General features: G+C 43.9%; 1 protein-coding gene across 2 annotated transcripts in view; it reads right to left on the minus strand.

Moving 5' to 3' along the window:
• Nucleotides 1-21,477, minus strand: part of TYRO3 (TYRO3 protein tyrosine kinase) — a 35,887-nt gene continuing 14,410 nt past the window's right edge. For both annotated transcript variants that reach the window (XM_005419411.2, XM_031055798.1), the window contains 13 exons: nucleotides 19,455-19,629; nucleotides 18,850-18,992; nucleotides 17,438-17,582; nucleotides 13,191-13,320; nucleotides 12,248-12,348; nucleotides 11,208-11,303; nucleotides 9,421-9,501; nucleotides 7,687-7,779; nucleotides 6,850-6,971; nucleotides 6,415-6,524; nucleotides 4,848-5,007; nucleotides 3,397-3,533; nucleotides 1-572 (listed from right to left, as the gene is read on the minus strand). In XM_005419411.2, coding sequence (XP_005419468.1) covers nucleotides 197-572; nucleotides 3,397-3,533; nucleotides 4,848-5,007; nucleotides 6,415-6,524; nucleotides 6,850-6,971; nucleotides 7,687-7,779; nucleotides 9,421-9,501; nucleotides 11,208-11,303; nucleotides 12,248-12,348; nucleotides 13,191-13,320; nucleotides 17,438-17,582; nucleotides 18,850-18,992; nucleotides 19,455-19,629 — 1,869 coding nt within the window. In that variant the 3' untranslated portion in view covers nucleotides 1-196. The remainder of the gene's footprint in view (nucleotides 573-3,396; nucleotides 3,534-4,847; nucleotides 5,008-6,414; nucleotides 6,525-6,849; nucleotides 6,972-7,686; nucleotides 7,780-9,420; nucleotides 9,502-11,207; nucleotides 11,304-12,247; nucleotides 12,349-13,190; nucleotides 13,321-17,437; nucleotides 17,583-18,849; nucleotides 18,993-19,454; nucleotides 19,630-21,477) is intronic.

Here is a 21,477-nt window from a genome sequence, read left to right on the forward strand (position 1 = left end):
GGGGTTGTTGGGGTTGCAGTTCTTCCAAGCTATTTGCCACTGCAGCCCACACAGGTGGTGAAAGCTACAGAAGCTGCCCAAGAGCCCTGGCCAGTGCTGTTCAAAGCTATTCCAGATCCGGCATCAGGGCCCCAGGAGACAGCACCGTGCTGCACATCCAGTCCCAGGGAAGCAGAGTGTCACTGCTATGTACAGACTAGCAACTCTTCTCTCCTTCTGGCTCTAGCTCATACAGAAGGCTTTTGTCCTCTCCTTCTTGTCCATCTGGATGCCTTTCACCCTCAGCATCATCTCCAAGGCACAAGGGGCTCATGATATAGCGATAGTCACTTGTGACAGCAGCAGCTGCCCCAGCAACAGTCTCCTCAGCATCCATGTTTCCAAAGGAGGCATGCAGGGCAGGCTCACTGGCAGACGCCTCTTTGTCCTTCCCAATGTTGACATAGAGAGGATCCTGACTGGAAGAGAGTGTGGACATCCTCCCGCGAATCATTTCCAGCTGGGAGCGGAGTACTCCAAAGCTGGGCCGTAGCTTGGGCTCAGGATGCCAACATCTGCACATGAGATCATAGCTGCAAAATACAGGGAGACAAGAGCACTGAGAAGTGGAGCAGCCGTGCCCTGCACCTCTGAACAGGGGCTCTGGGCAGCAAAGCCTAAAAAACACAGACACTTCCCTGAAAAACTGTCAGCTTTGGCCTTGCACAGGTGATACAGCATGGATGGCCATTATGGGTCTAATTTCTTGTTTCTTCCCATTTTCAGGGGTATTCTCCCTTTGGTCAAAAGTGTTATTTAGACGGTATGAAAAACCCAAAAGCCCTGTCAAAGCATGCTGAATTTCCTGGTAAAGCCCTCATTCTGCTGTCTCTAGGGAGCTAGAATAGGACTTTGACTGTGACATCACCTAGTAATAGCTTTTGAATTTATTCACAAAAAGCACCCTCACAACCTCTGCCACAGCTGAAGCCGTCCCTCCAAATTCTAGTTCAAATCACAGGAAGAAAACAAAGATCAAACTGTGGGAGGTGCATGTTATTTCCAGAGTATCCTTTCTTTCATGCCATGTTAACTCAGCTCCCAGAGTAATGGAAGTGTGCTGCTGTTGCTGCCTGACAGGTTGTCAACAGGACTGGAAAAAGGCACACTGGGCTTGTTTAGAGGGCTGTTAAAGAATGGACAACAGCTTCAGTGCTGGAAGAGGGATGCTGAAATGGCCTTTCAACTACAAAGGTGCCACCCCAGTGCAGAAGACAGGGCCATTACCAGGTCCCATCCTGCAGCCTTCCTCCTACAGTCAAACACCAGCTACCTCAGCTCTGGTGCCCCAGGGCCAGCATGAGGAGACAGTCCCTGGCTCTGCTGGCCGATGCTTGGGCAAGGGGAGAGGAGCTCAGTGCCCTATGCTCACAGCTCGGTGTCTGCGCTGGCTGCGCTTCCACTGGCCAGGCCGCGGCCGGAGTGCTGCACTGGAGCACGGCCAGAGCCATTGTCCTGCTCCTCTTTGTGCATCACCCACAAGACTGGCAGCTGCATTCCTATGCTGTTATTGTTGCCAGTTTTGCAGGGAACGGGAACAAAGCACAGTGCTGGCACTGAAAAACACTGTATACAAATGAACCTCAGTTGAACTTGTAAATGGAAAAAAAATCTGATGTGGCCTTTACTGGGAAATAAAGCATTTCATGATGGGTTTTATTTTACTTTTTGTATTCCTTGTGATCAGACTTACAAGACTGTTTCTTATCTCACACTACTTTTACAGAAAGCTTCTATGGTTCAGTTGTCTTAATCCTGATTTACATCCCTCACAAACAGTAGAAATGATAATAAATGCTGCAGATAAAACAGAAACTTCCAATTCTGTGCAACCAAATTAAATACTTGCTTTTACCTTTGCTATCCATTGAATAATCCATTTGAAGGAAAGGTAGAAAAACACTGGCTGTACTGAATCAGCTCAAAGGTCCCTTTGCCCCAGTACCCTGTGCCTGACAAAGTCCAGTAGCAAAACCTGGGGAAAGCACGTAAGCTGAGGGTGAGCATGTAGTGAAATTTTTCTGGTATATTCTCTCAGGTCTCAATAACCTGTAGCTCAAGCACCTCACAAAACAATGGTTGTACCTTTTCAATAGTTTTTGATGGATTTTTCTCCAGTGCCTATCTAGTAGGTTTGTGAGTATCTTCTCTACTTTCTGCATCTCTAACATCTTACAGCCATAAGCTCCACAACTTGGAACCAAAGCTCCTCAGAGCAGCCAAGGTGCAGATGTGTAATTAATTTAAGCAGTGATATAACTGTTTATGTTTATATTCAGTAGAAAATGAACTGCTGAGAAGATAAAAGTGTTCACCTTTAGTAACATGAGTACAGATTATTCCCTATGTAAGAAAAAAGGAAAAGGTGAAAGCAACTACATTAAATAATCCACTATCAGAGCATGAGGGAAGAGGGACGAAAGAGGTCTTAGACCACTAAATCAGTGCTTAGAGTTATATCTTGCTTTGGGCACAACACACAGAGCCTTGCTTGGGCCCTCAGTGAAACGATTTCATCTTGTCCAGGCAAGGCAAGTTTTACTTTGGGATAAGTTATGGTGACACTCCACGGGGAATCCCAGCCCCATGTGAGGAGACCAGGAATCCCCAACCACCACCCGTGGAAGAAGGGTTCCTGAGCAAACATTTCCTGTGACCTGCTGGCCAAGAGTGATCTCTTGGCAGCAGGATTAAGGCAGGAGCACAGGCTGCAGCATGTGGCTGCCTGATGCCCTGTGGACTATCTAGGTCCTTCCTGTAAGTCTGAAAATGTCTGCAACCAGAATCTTCAAGATTGTCCTGGATTTGTTCCTAGATGTAATTTAAGGTGGGACACTGATCTACACAACCGTAGTTTGTCCCACCTGCTCTCTTCTCTTTCAGCCTGCTTTTTCTGAGAGTAGTAGATTAAAATTTAAAAACTGGGCCAAGATTTGAAAGACACATGCAGACCACTGCCTCTGCAATCCAGTTGCCTTGTAGTCTTGATAGACTGCCTCTCTATTCAGCTTTCAGGATGTGCCATGGAACTCATCCCTTTGCTCAGATGCTGGCCTGAGAAGGCAGGGTTCAGTGATTCTGGAAACACAATTACAGTTTCCACAAAGCCAAGAACTGCTAATGTTGACCCTGTTGAAACCATTGAGCCAAGTCAGCTGCTTGTGTAGTTACCACAGGTTCCTGGGAGCTCTGCCAGCAAAGAATATCTAGTAGCTAACCCAGGGACTTTCTAGTGAATGGCTCTGTGTACTGGAAAGTGGAGAGATTCAGATCAGCATCCCAGCCAGCTGCCTCTGTTTCCTTCCAGCGAGCCAAATTTCTCAAAAAATCATGTCAGCGGGGTGAGGAAGTACTCACACATCTTCCAGGCACTCCGGGGGCTGCTTCAGCCTGTTGCCACTGATGAGGTAGTTGTAGATTTCTGCATTCTCAATGCCAGCATAAGGGGTTTGCCCTCGGGTCACAATCTCCCACATGGTCACCCCAAACGCCCACTGAAATAGAACAGCACACAGAACAAGTGAACAGACCGTTCCCTGCTCGCTGCGCTTGCTTTCAGTATGCTCAGGCTGTGCTGGGTAAAGTCATCTGAGCAGCAGTGATACAAGGACTATCCAAATTCTAGCTACAAAACAGAAATGACCCACCAGATGCTTCTGGTGCTGGCACATCATCTTAGGAGACAGCTGAAGGCCCTGTCCAGCCCCATCCTGCAGGGGAGCAGGGGAAGATTTGGAGCTACTCCTGTCTTCCACCTGCAGACCTTTCCTACTTATGTGCTTTAAGATATGTGGTATCAATTTTTTGATTCCCAGATAGAAGAATATTTTGGTTTGGGGCTCACAAATCAGTTTCTTAATTCATTTCACCAGATTCTGGGTTTCTAGTAATGTACAGATACAAGTGAAAGCAGAGTTTAGCCAATAAGCAGGGCAAGAAAAACCCCTTATGGCTCATATTCATTTCTGCTCTACACCGCACAGCCGTACTTGTACTTTTCAACTAAACTGCAAGGTTTGTGACGTGCAAAAAATTATTATTTTTATAAGCAAGCCCCAGTCCAATGTTTATTGTAAACTGGCTGAACTAGTGATCACCAATCACTAAACCCTGTGTACAGTGGATGCAGCAATGGCTGGGCAACACAGCAGCCACATTACAAGGCACTCTTGGTTATCTCTTCAAGGACATCGTGGCAGGGATAACTGGAAAAGCAAGAGCACAGGACTGAAGGACAAAACTAGTGTGAAAAATAGATCAAAAGGCAGCAAGGAAGAGAGAAGATGGTATCAGAAAAAAAAATCCCAGAAGGAAAATAAGTAACAATTTCAGATGAATGGGTTTAGCCTTGCTCCCCAGGGCCAAAGATATGGGGAGTGTAAGCACTGGCGCATTCAGATCTACAGAATTCCACCAATGCCTTCTGCAGCACAGAGCACCTTTGCTGCACTTGTACCTAAGTGTGTGGGTCACATGCATTTCAAATGTCACCTTCAAAGTGTCAGGCAGAAGAGAAAGGAAAATAAGAGAGAATAAGAGAGAGAAAACTGCATAAAGAGGAAAAGGAAGAGGAGAAGGGGAAAGATGAAGAAGAGGATGGGGATAAACACTGAAAAATAAAGGACAAAAGGACAACAAGAAGAAAAGGGTTGATGTCTTCTGCCATTAAACACTCATATATTTTTAGCCTTAAGTTCTGACATCATCCGTCAAACACAAGGTAAACTCTCTTTCCTATCACCAGTGCCTTTTCCCACCCTCAATGGGACTAATACAAGTGGTCCCCTGTGCACCGGAGCAAACCTCACCACATCGCTGTGCGTTGTGTACAGATTATCTGCCAGGCTTTCCAGAGCCAGCCACTTCACTGGCAGCTTGGAGGCGCAGCCCTGGCGGTAGTAGTCTCCACTGTAGATTTTCTTAGAAAGTCCAAAGTCTGCAACACTCACATTCATGTTCTCATCCAACCTATGGGAAAGTTTTCACAGATGAGGAAAGGAAAGCATTTATTGGCTACCTCAGGCAAAAAAAAAAAGGTATATAGCTCACCAAGTATTACACAAAGGGAGAATTATTTCATCTACTTGGTGACCAATGTGAAATAGCTTAGTGGTCTCAAACTAGTTCCTTCAGACTAACAGGGAACTAATCATGACTAAGGAAGTAAGAAAGTGGCTAGGCTCAGATGCTCTAGACTCTTACCCAAAGCAAACTCAGATACCTTCTGTTTCCAAGATTATCAGAGGACATCTGCAATGTTCACTGCTATCACCAAGGCCTGCACCCCATATGGAAATAAAAAAAATCATAGGGTGATTGCCTAGACTGCCCGTTAAAGCTGCTTGAACTGCTGGATCTGCAACATCTCTTCAGGCCTGGTTAATGGTCTGAATTGCTCTGTCAGCCACTTAAACCTATACATGTTGGCAGACAGTCCAAGTAAAGGCCACAAACTTCATGCTCCTGGGCCTTATAAGGAACTCACTGCTTCTCCCAGAAGATGTGCTGAAACAGGCATTCAGCTTCCTCTGGAGGATGTCTACAAAAATAGAAAATCAGTCTGGGTTTCTCATAAATGCCAAAGCAGGCTAACCCATCATTTTTCATCATAACTATCAGGCTCTTTGTACATCTGGACATTGAAATGCCTTTGGAAATCTGTGTCTCACTGTGGATTTTATTGGTTGTTGTGGTTTTGTTCAGAGGCAGAGTTCTGCTGTCACAATGAGCTGTTCCTTACTCCATTCTCAGGGAAGAAGCAGAGTGGAAAGGATAAAAAAAGAACTTTTCTTTCCTTCAAAGCAGTCAAGGTAGTTTGGTGTCAAGAACAGTGAAGTGGGATCATACGGTGTGTTCTTCATGCGAATATTTTTAGAGGCATTCTTCACAAGCTTTCAAGGAAACTACAGTTCTTATATTGTGATAATCAAGTCCTCAAAATAGATACCAGAAATACAGACTTCATCATACAATGAAAGTTCTCCTAACACAGCCAAACCCATTCCCTCCTGCTGGTTGCTTTATATTGTGGAACAAATAGCCTACGCTGACACACAACCACTGGAGTGGCTAATTACAAACACATATTGTAATCAACTCCATGAAACTCTATCTGCAAACCAATGATAGAAAAGTTCATTATAAAAAGGGCCTGTTTGAAAGATCAGTGGGACTTTAGGAGTTGCTCCCTGTTCCCAGCAGCACCACCACACACCCCACTACAATGACTATGGCTCCCCTATGTCTGTTGTCACTTAATGCAAGGATCAGCATTCTTAGACAGGACCCTTTACACTTCTGTCATGCAAAAGGTTTTTCATTCCTCCCTCACCCACTCTGGTCTTTCTTTTCTCTAAAAACTCATGAGTCACTTACATGCAGTTCCGAGCTGCAAGGTCCCTGTGTATGAAATTTTTTGAGCTTAAGTACTCCATCCCACTGGCAATGTCAATCATGAACTTGAGGAGTGTCTGAACAGGCAAGTTCTGTAAGAAATAACAGTTTAGGTTCTATTCCCAGAGGCTTTCAAGCACATATGACAAAACTGCAAGGTTTGCTGCCACTTTACAGAGCAGGGATGGGGAATACAGGGAGGGGATGGGATGAGATGGGATGGGATGGAACGGGATGGAGGAGCTGGCTCCCAGCATGCATGGAATTAAATACTTTAATCACATCTCACAACTTCCTCTGGTATTAAAATCCAATCACCTGCCAGTGCCTTCGGGACACCAATCCTGAGCTGCTCCAAATACATTCTCTGAAAATCCCTGACCTCCCAGAAGGAATTCTACAGTAAGACAGACTTACAAATGGGTTTTCCCCAATCCTTGACATCAGCAGAAAAGCATGGAGGTCTCCATGCTTCATGAAGGGCAGGATCACCATGGGAATTGGGAGACGGCCCTTGGGACGGCTTCGTAGGCTGACTCCTGGTGAGGACACACACAGCAAAGGGGTGTTAGCAAACAGATTATTCCCAGGGGGAATCTTACAGGCTGCTGTGCCTTCCTTTTACAGATCTGGAGGAAAATGTGCAGTTTTGGCGGGTAGATTCCATGCTCCAAGCTTCTGTGACTTTATGCCAGGTGGTAAAATGCCTCTAACCCTGTTTGCTTCAGGGGCTGTACTAAGAGCCTAGTGCCTCTCAGCTCTTCTTGCAGGACCAACTATAAATGCTTCAAGGATCACTCCAGATCAGACAACCCCAACCCCAAGCTCTGCAGAGCAATCTCCACATTATAGAAAATACCTGCATTCCAAAGTGTCTACCCATGAATGTCTTGCTTCTTACTCAGTATTTTGGAAAGACACAATCTTCCTCCTACTTATAGCCTACCTGCCCACCTGTTCACATTTCACAGCAGTTCAGACATGCCTCAGCCAGCCAAAGTCTCCCTGATGCATTTGCAAGAGCCAAAGAACCAGCTTAAATAGGAGATGGCTGTTCCTGGTGTGTGAGGGCAGGTGTGGGGAGCATTACACACACTCCAGCCCCCTGGGGCCCGGGAAGGAGCAGTGCTGACCTGCACAGGACTCCAGGGAGCAAAGAGGAGGCTGCAGCAGCACTGCTGGGGAGAGTGGGGCTGTGTGGGATAATGCAGGAGCAGGAGGAGCTCTGTGGCATGAGCAGCAGTGCTTCCTTACCGATCAGTTTGGTGACGTGAGGGTGGTCAAACTCCTTCATGCAGGCAGCCTCTCGCAGGAACTCCTCAATGTCAGTTGAGGTGAAGATGTCCGCTGGAAAAAGGGACTGTGAGTTTTCTTTGTAGGTGGCTCCAAGGGGCTTTACAAATAATGATTGTCAAAAGTTTGTGCTTTGTGGCACAGCACATCTCAGACCTCTAGCTAGATAAGCCATTTCACAACAGAGCAGAGCCTGACACTCTCTCCTGGGATGGGCAGCAGTAAGCACATATCAGGGACATCTGGTAAATTGGTTCTTGGTAAAGAACCACCGGTTAGCAGCTCTTTTGTGAGTAAGAACTTTCCTTGGAAGCTGTGCAAACTGTGTGAGGGTTAAAGATGTAAGAATTAATTAGGTAAAAGAACCTAAACTACAAATGTCAGGGAGTGGAGATGTCATGCAAATGAAAGAAAATGTTGAAACTGAGGAGATGGCAGAGCCTGTGACTGGCACAACAGGACCCAATTAATCTCTGACAAGGAAGCCATGAAAGATAAATGCCTTTATGTCTCTTAGCATGATTGAGTCTTGTAAGGCACTAGAGCTAAGATTTCTTAAATAACCACACTACTGGACATCTTGGACCAAATTCAGCAGTGATGTACATCAGCAAAATTCTGAAGTAGATGACTTCTCATTGCTATGATTCCAGATTTATGGAAATATATCAATATAATCAAGAAGTATCCCAGTCAACTACTCCCAACACTGCTGCTGCTGAATTTAGCAAGAGTCCTCCAGTCCTGCTGCAAGATCAGACTCAGACCTGTAGGGGAGTATTCACATTATCTACTTTAGGCAAGTAATTTCAATATAATTCAGAAGACAAAAGGAGATTCCCTTTTTACAGTCAATGAAGAAAGGAAGGTGCCTCTGGAGGCTGACAGATTGTTCCCTATTAGATGCCTGAAGGGAGACATTCTGACTACACAAAAGCTTGCAAGCTGATTAGAATTATTGTTGAAACTGGATAAAACTATACAAGTTACACTAGAATGGTACTAAGTGTATTTAGTACAAGCTGTTATTCTGTGACAGCAAACTGGGCTCCAGAGATGAGTGAGTTTGACTGCTTTTGGTCAGTCACAGTTAATTTTTGCCTTACAGGCAAAAGAGATCAAATAACGTAGGTTAACATATATAAACACAGATATATGCACATTTCCTTTGATTTATACCTATCTCTTAATTGCTTTTCTTGTTACAGACTTCTGCCTGTTAGTTGCCCTTGTTATGTACACTCACCAAATGGCAAATCAGAAGGGAGCTGGACTGCTCAGTCAAATGTGCTGACTGAGACAAGTTAGCTTGTCACTGCATTCAGCCCAGACACTCTTCTGTTTATTCCAGGCTATGTGCTTGCAGGAATACTGCTCTTTCACTGCTGAATTATCAGGGCAAAGCACGCCTGTCTGAACTGTCTGTGCTACATGATGGAGTGGTTTTGGTTGCATTCATTACATGCTATGTGCTGTAGAAGTAACGAGGTGGTATAGGTCCTTTCCTGAAGAGCTTCCACTACAAAAAGACTGACATGAAAGGGATGGGAGACAACGTGGGCAGAGTGGCTGAGTGGGAAGCTCAGAGAGAAATAAAGAGCACCAGGGGATATTTGCTGAGAATAGCACAGACAACATTTAATCTTTCCAAGCTCTCTTTTCTTGAGTAATACAGGTAGACATGCTTCCACATACCTTTCAGCATCTTCACTGCCACTTTCTGGAAAGAGCCATCATCTAACTTCAGTAGTGCCTCTCGAACTGACCCAAACTCTCCTGCAAAATTATTGGAGTAGGCAGTGAGGGAACAGCTTCTTGTGAAGAAAGTATGATTCACAGCAGGTTCCCTTCAGGGGTCACTGGCAAAGAAGCTGAGTACCCATAAGAAATGCTCTGTTTTTCATTCTGCAGTTCCAGACAGCAGCTTTCACCACATGTGTGTCTAGAAGAGATATCACTACCAGTGGACAGAGCTCACTGTGCTGGCAGTCCAGAAGGCAAAGGAAAATGAGAAGGGAAAAAAGCAATTCCTGACCAGACAGATGATGCAGACAGAGTTTAGGCTGGGCAGACATTTCTGGGGAGGCCATAGCATGAGGGATGAGTCTGAGTGAGGTTCTGTTCAGAGAGGAGGCTCTTTGCTGGAGTAGCAAGTGGATGGGTTGGCTGAGGAAGCTCTTAGTATTGACAGCCATCAGAGCTGAGTGATAGTGCTAGGGCTCAACCATTTAAGACACAGTCAGCCTTATCTCCCAAAACTCAGAGAATTACTTCTATGAATCACAGCTGACCAGAGAAAACAGAGTATCTACTTGTGTGTGATATGTTGATTCACAGAAGGCAGTATTTTGCCCAGGTGTGTTCTCTAAGCGAGTTAAGAGCAAATGCAACAGGCCAAAACCTCTTTCAAATATTTAGCCTAAAGAGACTTTATACCACAGCCTAACAGCCTCTTTGCATTAGATCTGGCTCTAGATTTGCTCTCCCTAATTTTGTAACTGCTTATCCCACCCACAGTGCATTACTATGAGGAACTCTGATACTGAAAAGAAGGAAGCAAAATATGGCACTCAGGACACCAACCCCAGAAGCATTATCTTCCCACTGGCTTTTCACCAGTGTCCTTCACTACTCTATGGCTCGTGCTTACTTCACCAAAACCATGACCACTGGATCTGACCACAAATCAGGAAAATGGGAAGGAACAAAGGTATTTTGTGCTGCTCCCATACTATGGAGCTGTAGAGTCAGCAGAGCCCAAGATAATGCAGTTATGTCATCTTATAACATGTGACCTGGGCTTGTGGCAGTGGGGCTGACAACACAGACCAGGTCCTGCCAGCTGGCATCCCCACACCAAGGCCATGCCCTGGGGCCCCTCTGCAGCCAATTTCAGTTTACCTGTCATGGGAGCAGCTCAAGAGGGTTGAAGTAGGATCCCAGAAACTGGACAAGAGCTAACACTCACAAACTGATGAAACAGCTGTTTGATTACTTAGCATTGTTAAGCCCTCTGAGACCACTTCTGCAGGAAGGTCATCTTCCTGCTCTGAAAGAAACACATTTGTTCTAGGAGGGATGGAGTGGAAGAATGCTCCCTGTGGGAAAGGGTCAAAAAACCCTGCAATAAAACCAGTCTTATAAAGGAAAAGGAAAAGGTGAACTTTAATTGAATATTCCTTTGTTTAAATCTCTGCAAGAAATTCATACACCAGTGAATTAACACTGCTTTGGAAAGCTGAGCATAGGCTGCAGTTCATGATTGTGTAGAGCCATATTACAGGAATGGCTTAGCCAATATCCTCTTAGTTATGCTAAACCGCTGAAATGCTTTATCCCAGCAGAAGGGATAGTTCCATTTAAATTTCCATCTACAAGCTGGAGAGAAAACAGGCTGCTTGTAATTGCTTCTTCCTACTCAACAGTTAAAATAACACAAGCGGGATTTTCAATGTAAAGCCTTGTTCAGTTTTGGTTCTTACCCTTGCCCAACATTCTTCCCAAGGTGAACTGCTGTTCTTGGATTAAGACATCTTTTAGTTTTGTCTTCAACTCATCACTGATCCCTACACTCTCCACTGGAAAAAAAAAAAAAACAAACAACAAAACAAATGAAGCATCAAATAAGGGATATTTAAATATTCTGTCACAACATCAAGAGTCATCTGTTCTAATCTCCATCTCCAATCTGATTCCCACACTGTAAGCAGGAAAACCTGAAAAGGGCAGAGTTCCCTTCCATGTCCTCTAGCCTCACCTCAGACAAGTGGCCAGTAACTTTCAACCATCAGAAAATGTACTTACAGTACTTAAAGGGAGGGGGTGTGATAATACCACCCTTAAACACTCCAAGAACAACAGGAATACAGAAATAATGTAAAGAATGCTGAGAAGACAAAATCCAATCCGAAGGGCCACTGATAGACACTGGTTCATACAGCTTAATTTAAGCTGATGGAGCTGCACCATTTTAATGACTGGAGCATCATCCTACCCCAGCTAAGCAGTGCTGCCACAGAGAGCCATGTCCTTCCTGAACCAGGAGACAGAAATGGATCACCTTAATGGATCATCTGACCATTCCTGGAACTCAGTCTCCTCTTTGATAAGTTACTAATTCCTGGCTTTCCAAGACTGACTAGTTGGTTCATGCTTGTAGCACAGCTCAGCATACTGAATTTTAAAAGTCCTGCTAATATCATTCAGCCATATTTATCTCACCACTGGATTATATTCCAGTTGAAGGAGTCCTTGTATTGTGAAAGTGGGGCAAGGGAGTGGTGAATTTATGTCTTGCATTAATATACATAATGACTGTAGCTGTAATTAGCAAGGGCTATGTAATTGGTATGGAAACAACCATTCTGACCTTTCACCTCTGCAATTCACAGTGTCTAAGCCTCATTGTAAATTAATCCCATGTTTTTGATCAAGAAACATCAGTTTCAGTGAAAACAGAGAGAGCATTGTAAATGCATGAACACAGCTTCCCGGGCAGAATCACTCAGGTCATTTTACTCACATGTTGCTTCAATGAGCTCTGGGCCCTCCCTGTTGAAAGACCTGGCAGCTCTGAAATGGACTGCTGGATCCCCTCTGCCAACCACACTGCCAAAGGCATGGCTGCAAGGAAGAAAAGACACACAGGACCATGATTACACGGGCCATTCACTTCCAAAAGGGTGTGTTGAACAGTATGGATGATTTCTTGCGCCTTGCCATATAAATTCTGCAGACTGTTTTGTTAAAGAGGGTGCATCTGGAGAGGAGGAACAATGGGTTTACGCTGCTTTGCTGATGCACCTACAGCCTTCCAAAACAGGGGAATCACTCCTCCCAAGTCCCTGGGAGAAGCTGCAGGTTGGAGCTGGTTGCAGGAGTCATAGGAACAGAGATGCTGCTGTGACAGGGAGGTCTGGGAGACTGGAAAGAGCGAGAATCTTGTTTGCAGTAGGGAGTAAACCACAGCCAAGTGTCAGAGGTGATGGAAAGGAAACTTTACTGGGGATCCAGAGGGTTCTGGGCCGTCAAGAAGTTACAATCAGCTGATAGACTGAAAACCAGCATGGGATAAAGGGCTCAGACCGTAAGACCTACATATAGGTCTCCATACAGATATTTCATCTGTGGATCTTTTCTTTTAAGCAGCAGTGCTAAGAATTACCTTCATAGAGTTTATATTTGTATTGTCTAATAAGGATTTGCTATTAACATAACATTTTTTCTACTGTATTTTTGGTGCTGTCATTTTGAAGAAAAGGCAGGCACTCCAAAACTATGGAAAAAACCCTATAATAACAAACCCCCCAAAAAATTCCAACAAAAAACCAACCAATACAGTTGCTCAAAGAAACTGCCAAAAGTATTCCATCCATAATGCTTTTTTGAAAAATAATTGAGTCAGAAACCACAATAGAAGAGAAAGCAGAGATCTCTCTAACCAGCACAAGGAGAAACTCCCTTACCCAAACCGAGTTTCCTTTCTTCTTTTTCGAAGGAGAATAAGAGCCAGGGCAACAGCTGTGACCAGAGCTGTGAGAATCCCCAGTGCCACAGGAACCCAGGATGTCCCATAAGGAGGTTGTCTCTGGCCACCTAGATGATGGAGAAAACACCAGTCAGGAAACAGAAGACTGCTGATGTTAAACAGACCAATTTCTCCTTTAGATTTTGAATGGGAAAGCAATGCTGCTGGACCTGGTGGATCTTTGTATACTGGAATTTGGCATAAACAGGTACTCAGCCAGTCATCAGGAAAACAAGCTCTTTCTCACAGCAAAGGCAGAGCAGAAGCATCTAGTTGTCAGAAGTTATTGGCTTTGAGCCTTGAGAATGTAACAAGTGCTGCACCAGATTATTTCATGAGCTCGTGATGTGGGGCGCTTCAAACTGGAGCCTCAGGACAAGAAGGTTCCTTAGCGTGACCATTCTGTGTGTGGGCATCATCCTGTCCTGTTTGGGACAGACCAGAACCTTGACCAGGTAACACAGCACGACCTGAATGTCAGCCAGGCAACATTTTGAAAGACAACAGAGAAGGACAATTGCCTCATGGCAATATGGTTAAAATATTTACATTTTTCCTCTAACCCTTCTCACAAAGAGAAGCACCCTGAGGGACTTGGTATTAGCTGTAACTTTACAATGTTGTCTGGTTGGTTGCAGCTTCTCCCCAAAGAAAAGAATATTTGCTCCCAGAATATGTATACTTTTGACTACAAAAGGTCTACAGAAGAAATGGAGATGCTGCCAAGCTGAGCAAGCTGTCGAGCAAGGAAGATAAGCAATACAGTTCTGAATAAAAACAATATTATGTATGCCTGGCAAAAAATGATAAATTAATCCAACTCCCTGAGAGATTTCTTCTCCAAATACAATTACTAAGAATTAAATGTGAATTTGAATGCATTTATTAAAATCTAGGATAGCCCTCATTCCAAATTGTTTAAGAGCTAACAAGAAAAGGTACCCTGAGCACCTCCTTCATCTTCATTCTCACTTGCTCACCCTCAGCAGCTGACTGCCCTTTACCTGAAGGTAAAGAAGAATCATCTTTGATGATGTAAGTAATCCTGATATAAGTCATGACAGTTTAAATAAACCTGTTCTTAAAAGAGATTTTAGGTTCATGGGCTGGAATTTGGACAGATCTCTGCATAGATGCATATGAAAAACAGTCAGACAACCCTTGCTGGCAGAATCCTGGCAGGCAAGAGGCTCCTGAGGCTTGATTAACAGCTACATTGAGGAGCCTTATCATCCAGATTTTTAAAGAAGTAGTATTAGTTAATAAATAGGTAGAGCTTAAGGACACAGAATTGTGGACAAAGGAGGAAGCAGACTAGTACTTCTCCACTTGAAGCAAATTATCAGATCCTTAGTACCTATTTTTCAGCATCTTATCTCCTTCAGTGACTCACATTTTCTTTTACCACCCAGAAGGCTTTACAGGCTCTGGAGCTTATGATACTCCCTCTTGCTGCAATTTTCAACCCAGCCTTCAAGGCTGTTTATGAGGAGGGAGAGATCAGAAACAGAAGCTGTCTTTCTCGAATAAAATAGAGGTAACTCCAACCCTCTCCATAATTCCCAACGCATTCATTTGGTCTGATTCTGCCTAACAATCAGGGTAGAAACAACTAACAACACTGATGAGAAAGGCCCTCTCTCATAGTTAACAATAAGGCTTCCTTCTCCCTGTGGTGAGACAAATCTCTCTTGGCTTATTTTTCTAGTCTCTGTCTGGTGAGAGAGCAGGGATTTAGGTTAACTTCTGAGGAGCCCCTCCAAAAGGAGTATGGATGAAAACAAAACTAAACTAAATTATTCTCCCTGTTTCTAAACTGCTGGGAATCAGAAGCCCATCTCACAGTTTATAACAAATGTGTCAGAAATAGAAATGAATGTTGAAATTCACTGCTTCTCCTGCTCTGCCCCACACATCCTTGCTTCCCAATTATGTCACTGAGCTTCAGAGGAGGCTGCAGCCCACAAGTTGCCTCTCCTCTCTCAACTCTCTCTCCCATCTCCTGCAACCCCTTTTTCAGACAGCACATGCCTTAAAGACTGCACCAGGTGGAGAGAAGACAGTATTATAAGAAGAGTTTATAACAGTATTTAGGAGGCCTTGGATGATGAACCCTTTTATTTCACAGAAAGTTTATATCTCAAAGGTGTGCAAAGAACATAATCCAAGAGTCTTCTCCTGCCTACAATTGTGAAGATTACAGATAGGAAAAAGCTATTACACCACTCTGTTCCTCACTCTGCAATGAAAAAATGAGGTTTCTTCTGAGAAAGTTTCTGAAAATATTAAAACAATCTTTGTTAACAGCACACCAGATCTCTGCATAAGCAGGGTGGAGCTCCCACTAGCTTTGCTGTGATGACAAATTCGACTTAAAGTTTATAGGAGCTTAGTCATCCTTATTGCCGCACTGGGAGCTGGGCAGAAACCACCCCTGGCATTTCTCACATAAAGCAACCAGTGCCAGGCTGCTATTTTAGGAAAGGAAGCGACTTATGTTTTCTACCAGGCCTGAAACAAAACTGCAGTCTTTCTGCAGCTCTGCTGCTGTCAGTGTTTCCACAGTGAACTTTTACTTCCAGCCTATTATGCTTGTGAAGAAATACATGTGCGTCCAGACAGCATTTGGCCAAAACAAGCACCACTCCCGATGCTGCTTTTTTTGAAGTGGTTTGTAAATAAAAACAATCAAGCAACAACATATAGTGCATTCAGGATTACCCCATTCCAGCTCCCTGTAAAATGCGAACCCTAAACATTCCCTGGGGCTCCTTACCAGTGATGGCCGTTTTCCAAAGGGAACCCTGGTTCTTTCAGATACTTTTGTCTGTATTTGGGTGCCACAGAAAATACCCCATGAAAAAATAGGAGGGAAAAATTGATGGAGCTAGTGACCAACCTCAGTAGGTTCAGCTCTGAACCTTCACACCCCTTCAATCTCTTTTAAATAATTTGAGGGCTTTGATCCCAGGGTGACTGTGTGCTCACACTTGACCATCAGCACTGACTTTGTCACAGGAACTGGGCTGCCAAAGGACCTGAGTAATGTGCATGCTAAAACCAGCACTAAATGCACTACTGCAAGTAAGGATACAGTTCTCTACTGGTTGTTCTACTGTATTCCCACCTCCTGCTTGCCTGGGAACTCCTCTATTGAGTCCCCCTGCCATCCCTCAGTGTGGAGGGATCAGGAGAGCTCAACGTCCATGTGATTCCTCAGAGACATGTGGAGTGAGAAGATAGCAGCAGCAGATGGGTCAGCATCAGAAATTAAGAGACTGATATCTTGCCCTGCCATGGCCACTTGGAAACAAAACCTCAGGAGAATGTGGAATTTTTGTATGGTCACATCTCACTGACTTCTTGTCACCAATCTGTACCTTTATTTGGAACATTTCCCTCTTAGTTCTGTTACAGTTTCCTTCATAAACAAGAGCTTTCCCCTTCCCCCTTCTACCCATCTCCCCATATAACCATAGCTTTTCCCTTCTCCCTTCTACCCATCTCCTCCTGTCTTGCTTCATAGCCTGCCTGCCATTTCCCACCCACTGTGAAACACAAGCAGCCAGGAAATCACCCCAGGTGAGCCCAACTGCCCTTCAGCACTAGGAGTGCACTCCACTGTGCATGTTCTTTGCTCTCAACAAACCCTTCCACATGGTCCAGATTGCATGGTACAGCATCTGTACCACCATCTTCCTCTTCTACCAGTAGCTCAACTTTTCCATGGAGACAGCTAAACTGGTTTAATATATATACATTCAGTAAAACCATTATGAACCCCCATGTGTCCATGGTTTAAATCAGGCTTCAATAAAACTAGTCAGGAATGGCATAAAATTAAATCAAAGAAGACAATCTGTACTAGAGGAGTCTTCTGCCACATTTACTTGTGTAAATCTGTGTAAACCTTCATTTGCATATTTTCTCTTGTGTCTGCCCTTCTGCTCTGCACTAAGCACAGTAAAACCCTGTTCTAAGAAGATTCAGTAGAGGCCAGAAGCTGTTTTGTTTATACCAGCTCTTTGAAGATTATTGAATTTCTAGTTTCCTTGATGAAGTGTGCTGTTGTATAAGCCCACATGTAAGCAATAAGCACTGAAAGAAAAAGACTCAGAAAAAACAGCAGTCCCAGTATTTCTGACTTTTTTCCCCAAGTGAAGGGAGAAAATAGTGAACACTTACCCATGACCTCCTGGGCTTCAAGCAGGAAGAGGTCACTCCAGGGCCCACACCCTGCAGAGTTCAGCACACACACCCTGATAATCAGGTCTTTGAGAGGATTCCACATGGTGAGATTGGCTTTTGTGTCCTGCACAATCATCTCCCCCTGAGTGCAAATGACAATAAACAATGAGCTGTTTTAAAAGGCATCTAATGTAAAACTTCACCTCTAAACCAAAACAGTACCAAACAGTACCTATAACAAGGGCTGGGAATTGTGACTTCTGGGCCCTTATCTCAGTTTTGCCTGAGATTTGGGCTTTTGTTTTGGGTTTCTCTTCCCAAAAATTGCAAATAGTTTCCCAAGGCATAAGAGAGATAGGAGGTTTAATAATTTCTTCCTTTGAAGTCCTCCCATGCACGTTGCTATAGAAATATGGGGTTTTTCTACTATTAAAAGATATACCTCCTTCTTGTGATTTACTGTAAAGCATCTGGTGGTTTTAATCCAAGGGAGGAATCTGTCTGTTTTAACTTGCTGACCAAATCCTGAATGGGTTTTGAATTTCAGCCCAAATTTTCACTTACGATGGGAAGGTCAACATATTTTCAGTAGTTTTATGGACCTTCTTCATACAGCAAACCCATGAAAATTTGGCTGCCATCACTGACACAGAGTAAATTCAATGAGAACTCAAAATACCATCACTCAAAGTCAATGACGCTGACCTAGTGTGAAATGGGTCATACAAAATAGGAAATAATTATTTTTTCCCTCTAGCTGTCTACTATTACAGGCTTGCTCTTCATTAATAAGCACTGGGTAAACACCTATTAGGAAGTCAGAAACCATAAGAAATGCTGTGAACTTCAAAGGCTGATACATATCTGGGAAAGGTCAATGCCAAAGAACAAATGAAAGGCCTTCTACCCTGTCAGGGTCCTTTCAACTCCCTAAGTATAAATGAAGCTAAAGAATCCACAACCTTTTTTCTGTGATTTACAGCACAACTCATTCACTTGTTAAATACACCTTTGCTGCTAGGATTTGGAAAGCCAAGGCCCAGTCACAGGAGACAGAAAGCCCACATCCTGTACTGTCTGAGCCAGACAGGCCAGAAGGAGGCAGAGACAGACAAAGTGGATTCTCTCTATGTTGTCCCGCTTGTGCAAGGAATGGCAGAGAACTGATCTGTCTGCAGATGAACATTCAAGTGAAGGAATTCTGAATATGCCAGGAAGGAGGAAGTGGTCCTATATCTTGAAGTCAAATACTGGGGCATGCCCTAATGTCAGAATACATCCATTTACACAAAAGCAATGTCAGTAATCTAATCCCCTGGTATGAATGAGGGACCTTAATGCCTAGAAAATTTAGTACAAACCTTCTGTAATTCTGTGTTCAATGGCTCAGTACCTTCTCAATCTGTTACCTGAGTTACATTATCCTGAATCCATTCCAGTCTGTATCCCAGGACATTTTCTTTCAGCACATCTGGAGCCACACCTTCCCACTCCAAAATTAGACCAGGATCTCTTTGAATAACATGGATATTTTGAGGGGTGCTGTTTGGAGCTGAAAGCAGAGAACAGAACACCATCACTTGTGCAGGAAAATAAGGCACTATCCACACTGAAAATGGCAGTTTCACCTTCTTTCCTGAGATGATCCAGAAAATAGAGGGTGTGAGGGAAGAGAACAACTTCTGCAAACCATCAGCACCCTGTGTGTGGTTTCAAGTGGAGAAGACAGGTCAGCACCTCTCATTTCTCTCAAGATCCCACGGATCTCACAGAGCTAATGGGACCAGCATGCAGAAGCCCCGTGGCTGGGTAAAGCCCTGTATTACACATCATTGCTGCTAACCACATGTGACTGTGTATTATTGTTTTGCTCTAGGAAACCCTCAGAGTGGATGAGGAATCTAACAGCAGAATGTTTCCCGTACTGCAGAAGCAGCAAGGAGTTAATGACATTTATAATTGTCTCTTTTTCAGGTTCAGAACTGCTGTCCTGTTCTTGTCTGCTGTTTCTTACCAAGCTCCAGGGTCTGGAAATAAACCCTGTCAGTGAAAGGGGAGCTGCCCATCTCATTGCTGCACTGCACACGGACACTGTAGTTGGTGGAATGCTTCAGGCCTTGCACGGTGTAGGAGAAGGGTGGCACTGGGACTTCAGTGGACACCTCCTGGCCATCTGGTGACTCAGCTACCTGTGCCAAGAGTGAAACGAGATGACTGTTACCATAAACAATACGACTAACATGTCCACATGGATAAGAACTCATTTAATTGTTAGTTTAGGAATGTGTAAGACTAGATACAGCACCAGTGGTGCTTAAAATACTGAAATGGGAGTTGTCAAACTAAGAATCATGAAGTGACATCATTTGGGCAGTACAGAAATTTTCCACCAGATGAAATTTTGGTTCCATATTTTAAAACATTTCCTTCCCTATGTTACACTTTCTACAGTTGATTATTGTTCCTTTAAAGAAAACTAAATGTGCTTGTCATTTTGAATGGTAGCAGCCAGCTTCTGAGGCTTGTTTAAATCTGGGCAATGAAAACCAGTAGAGCAACTTGCCTGTTGCCTACTGTCACCTTTTGCTCAACTCTTTTTCCCAGGTAACTTGGTTCAACTAACTTGTTTCAAATTAAACTGGAAAAAAACTTCTTACCACTCCTATATCTCTTCTTTTTCTTGTTTCCAAATCTGAGCTTTAAAGCAGCATGAATGTTAATTTAAATCTGATATCACTGTGAGCTTTTAATGCACAGACAGAGTGAATGCTCCTACTTTTGTACTAACAATAGCAGAAATCACTGCATAGCTCCCAGGCTCGGACTTTCTCTTCAAGTGCATGCAAAATAGCAAAGCAGAGAGTAAAAGCAACATAATCTGACAAAAGCGAAAAAGTCATTTGGACTTTATGAATTTTATATGGCAGCCTTTCTTCCTTTCTCACTGCCCTTCTGCTCACTCTCACATACACTTTTGGCACACTGGTTTATTTGGCTGGTAGAAAGGAAGAATCTCAAGTTTCCTGAATAGAAAAGCATATTGTTGTCATTATCACTGTCACCCGCAGCACAGAAAAAACAAGACAACTATTTTGTTAAACCCTGTCTGCTGGATGATGTATGTCTGTTCAACACTCCCAAGAGCTGGTAGTAGTGCATCTGCCCCTTTCACACCCTGGAACTTGGCTTGTGTTAGCAGTCAGAAAACACTGCCATTCCCTGCCCTGTCCCCAGAAGCAATCTGCTTGTCTGAACACGGTGCTCCTGGGGCACCCACCGCAATGCCTGAGAGCCAGAACAGCACAGCAAACTTCCAATCCCCCTTCTCTTTCTGGGAGACTCCCAGCAGAAGTGCAATCATGAGGAGCCAGGAACATGTGCATTTTCACATGGAAATGTAGGTCAATGCCTCACACAGGATCTCTCAATGTGGGAGTCAGAGGAAACAGTTTTCTGACAGTGCAGGGTCATTGCCAAGTTATCCTGCTCCCAGACTCAAATGCAGGAACTCTGTCCTCCCCAAATAGAACAGAAAGGGCTTAGAAAAGGGGTGAGAGACTGCTGAGTTGACAGAAACTGGGCTGCTCTGATTCAGCCTCTTTTCCACGTGTCCCATCCCCCACCCCTGCCCCTGCCAAAAGTGAGGGAGAACTTAAACCCCAGAATGATTAGCATTGCAGCGTGCAAGCCAGAGAGAATAGGCTGTTCTAGCTCGAGATAACTGACATTGTAAAACAGAGGAAGAAAAGTATTTTCAACTGCAAAAAAGAACAGAAGTAGCAACAAAACCCACAAACCAGGGCCAGCTGCATTCAGGAGTTCTTTCTGCTGGTGAGTTGAAACTAAATTATGATTTCTTTTACTTCTGAAATATAATAAACATCAGAGCATGAAACCTCTAGTTTCCCCTCAAATAAAAAGAGGACTACAAGTAAATTAGCTAGACTGCTTCCAGCATACCTTAAGTTTATAATCCTCCTCTGCATAGTTGGCAACATCGCATAGAAATTCCACTCCAGCTCCAAAGGCTGCTGTAA

This window comes from Geospiza fortis, unplaced genomic scaffold (genome assembly GCF_000277835.1).
Source record: "Geospiza fortis unplaced genomic scaffold, GeoFor_1.0 scaffold66, whole genome shotgun sequence".
In the NCBI taxonomy this organism is placed as follows: Eukaryota; Metazoa; Chordata; class Aves; order Passeriformes; family Thraupidae; genus Geospiza; species Geospiza fortis.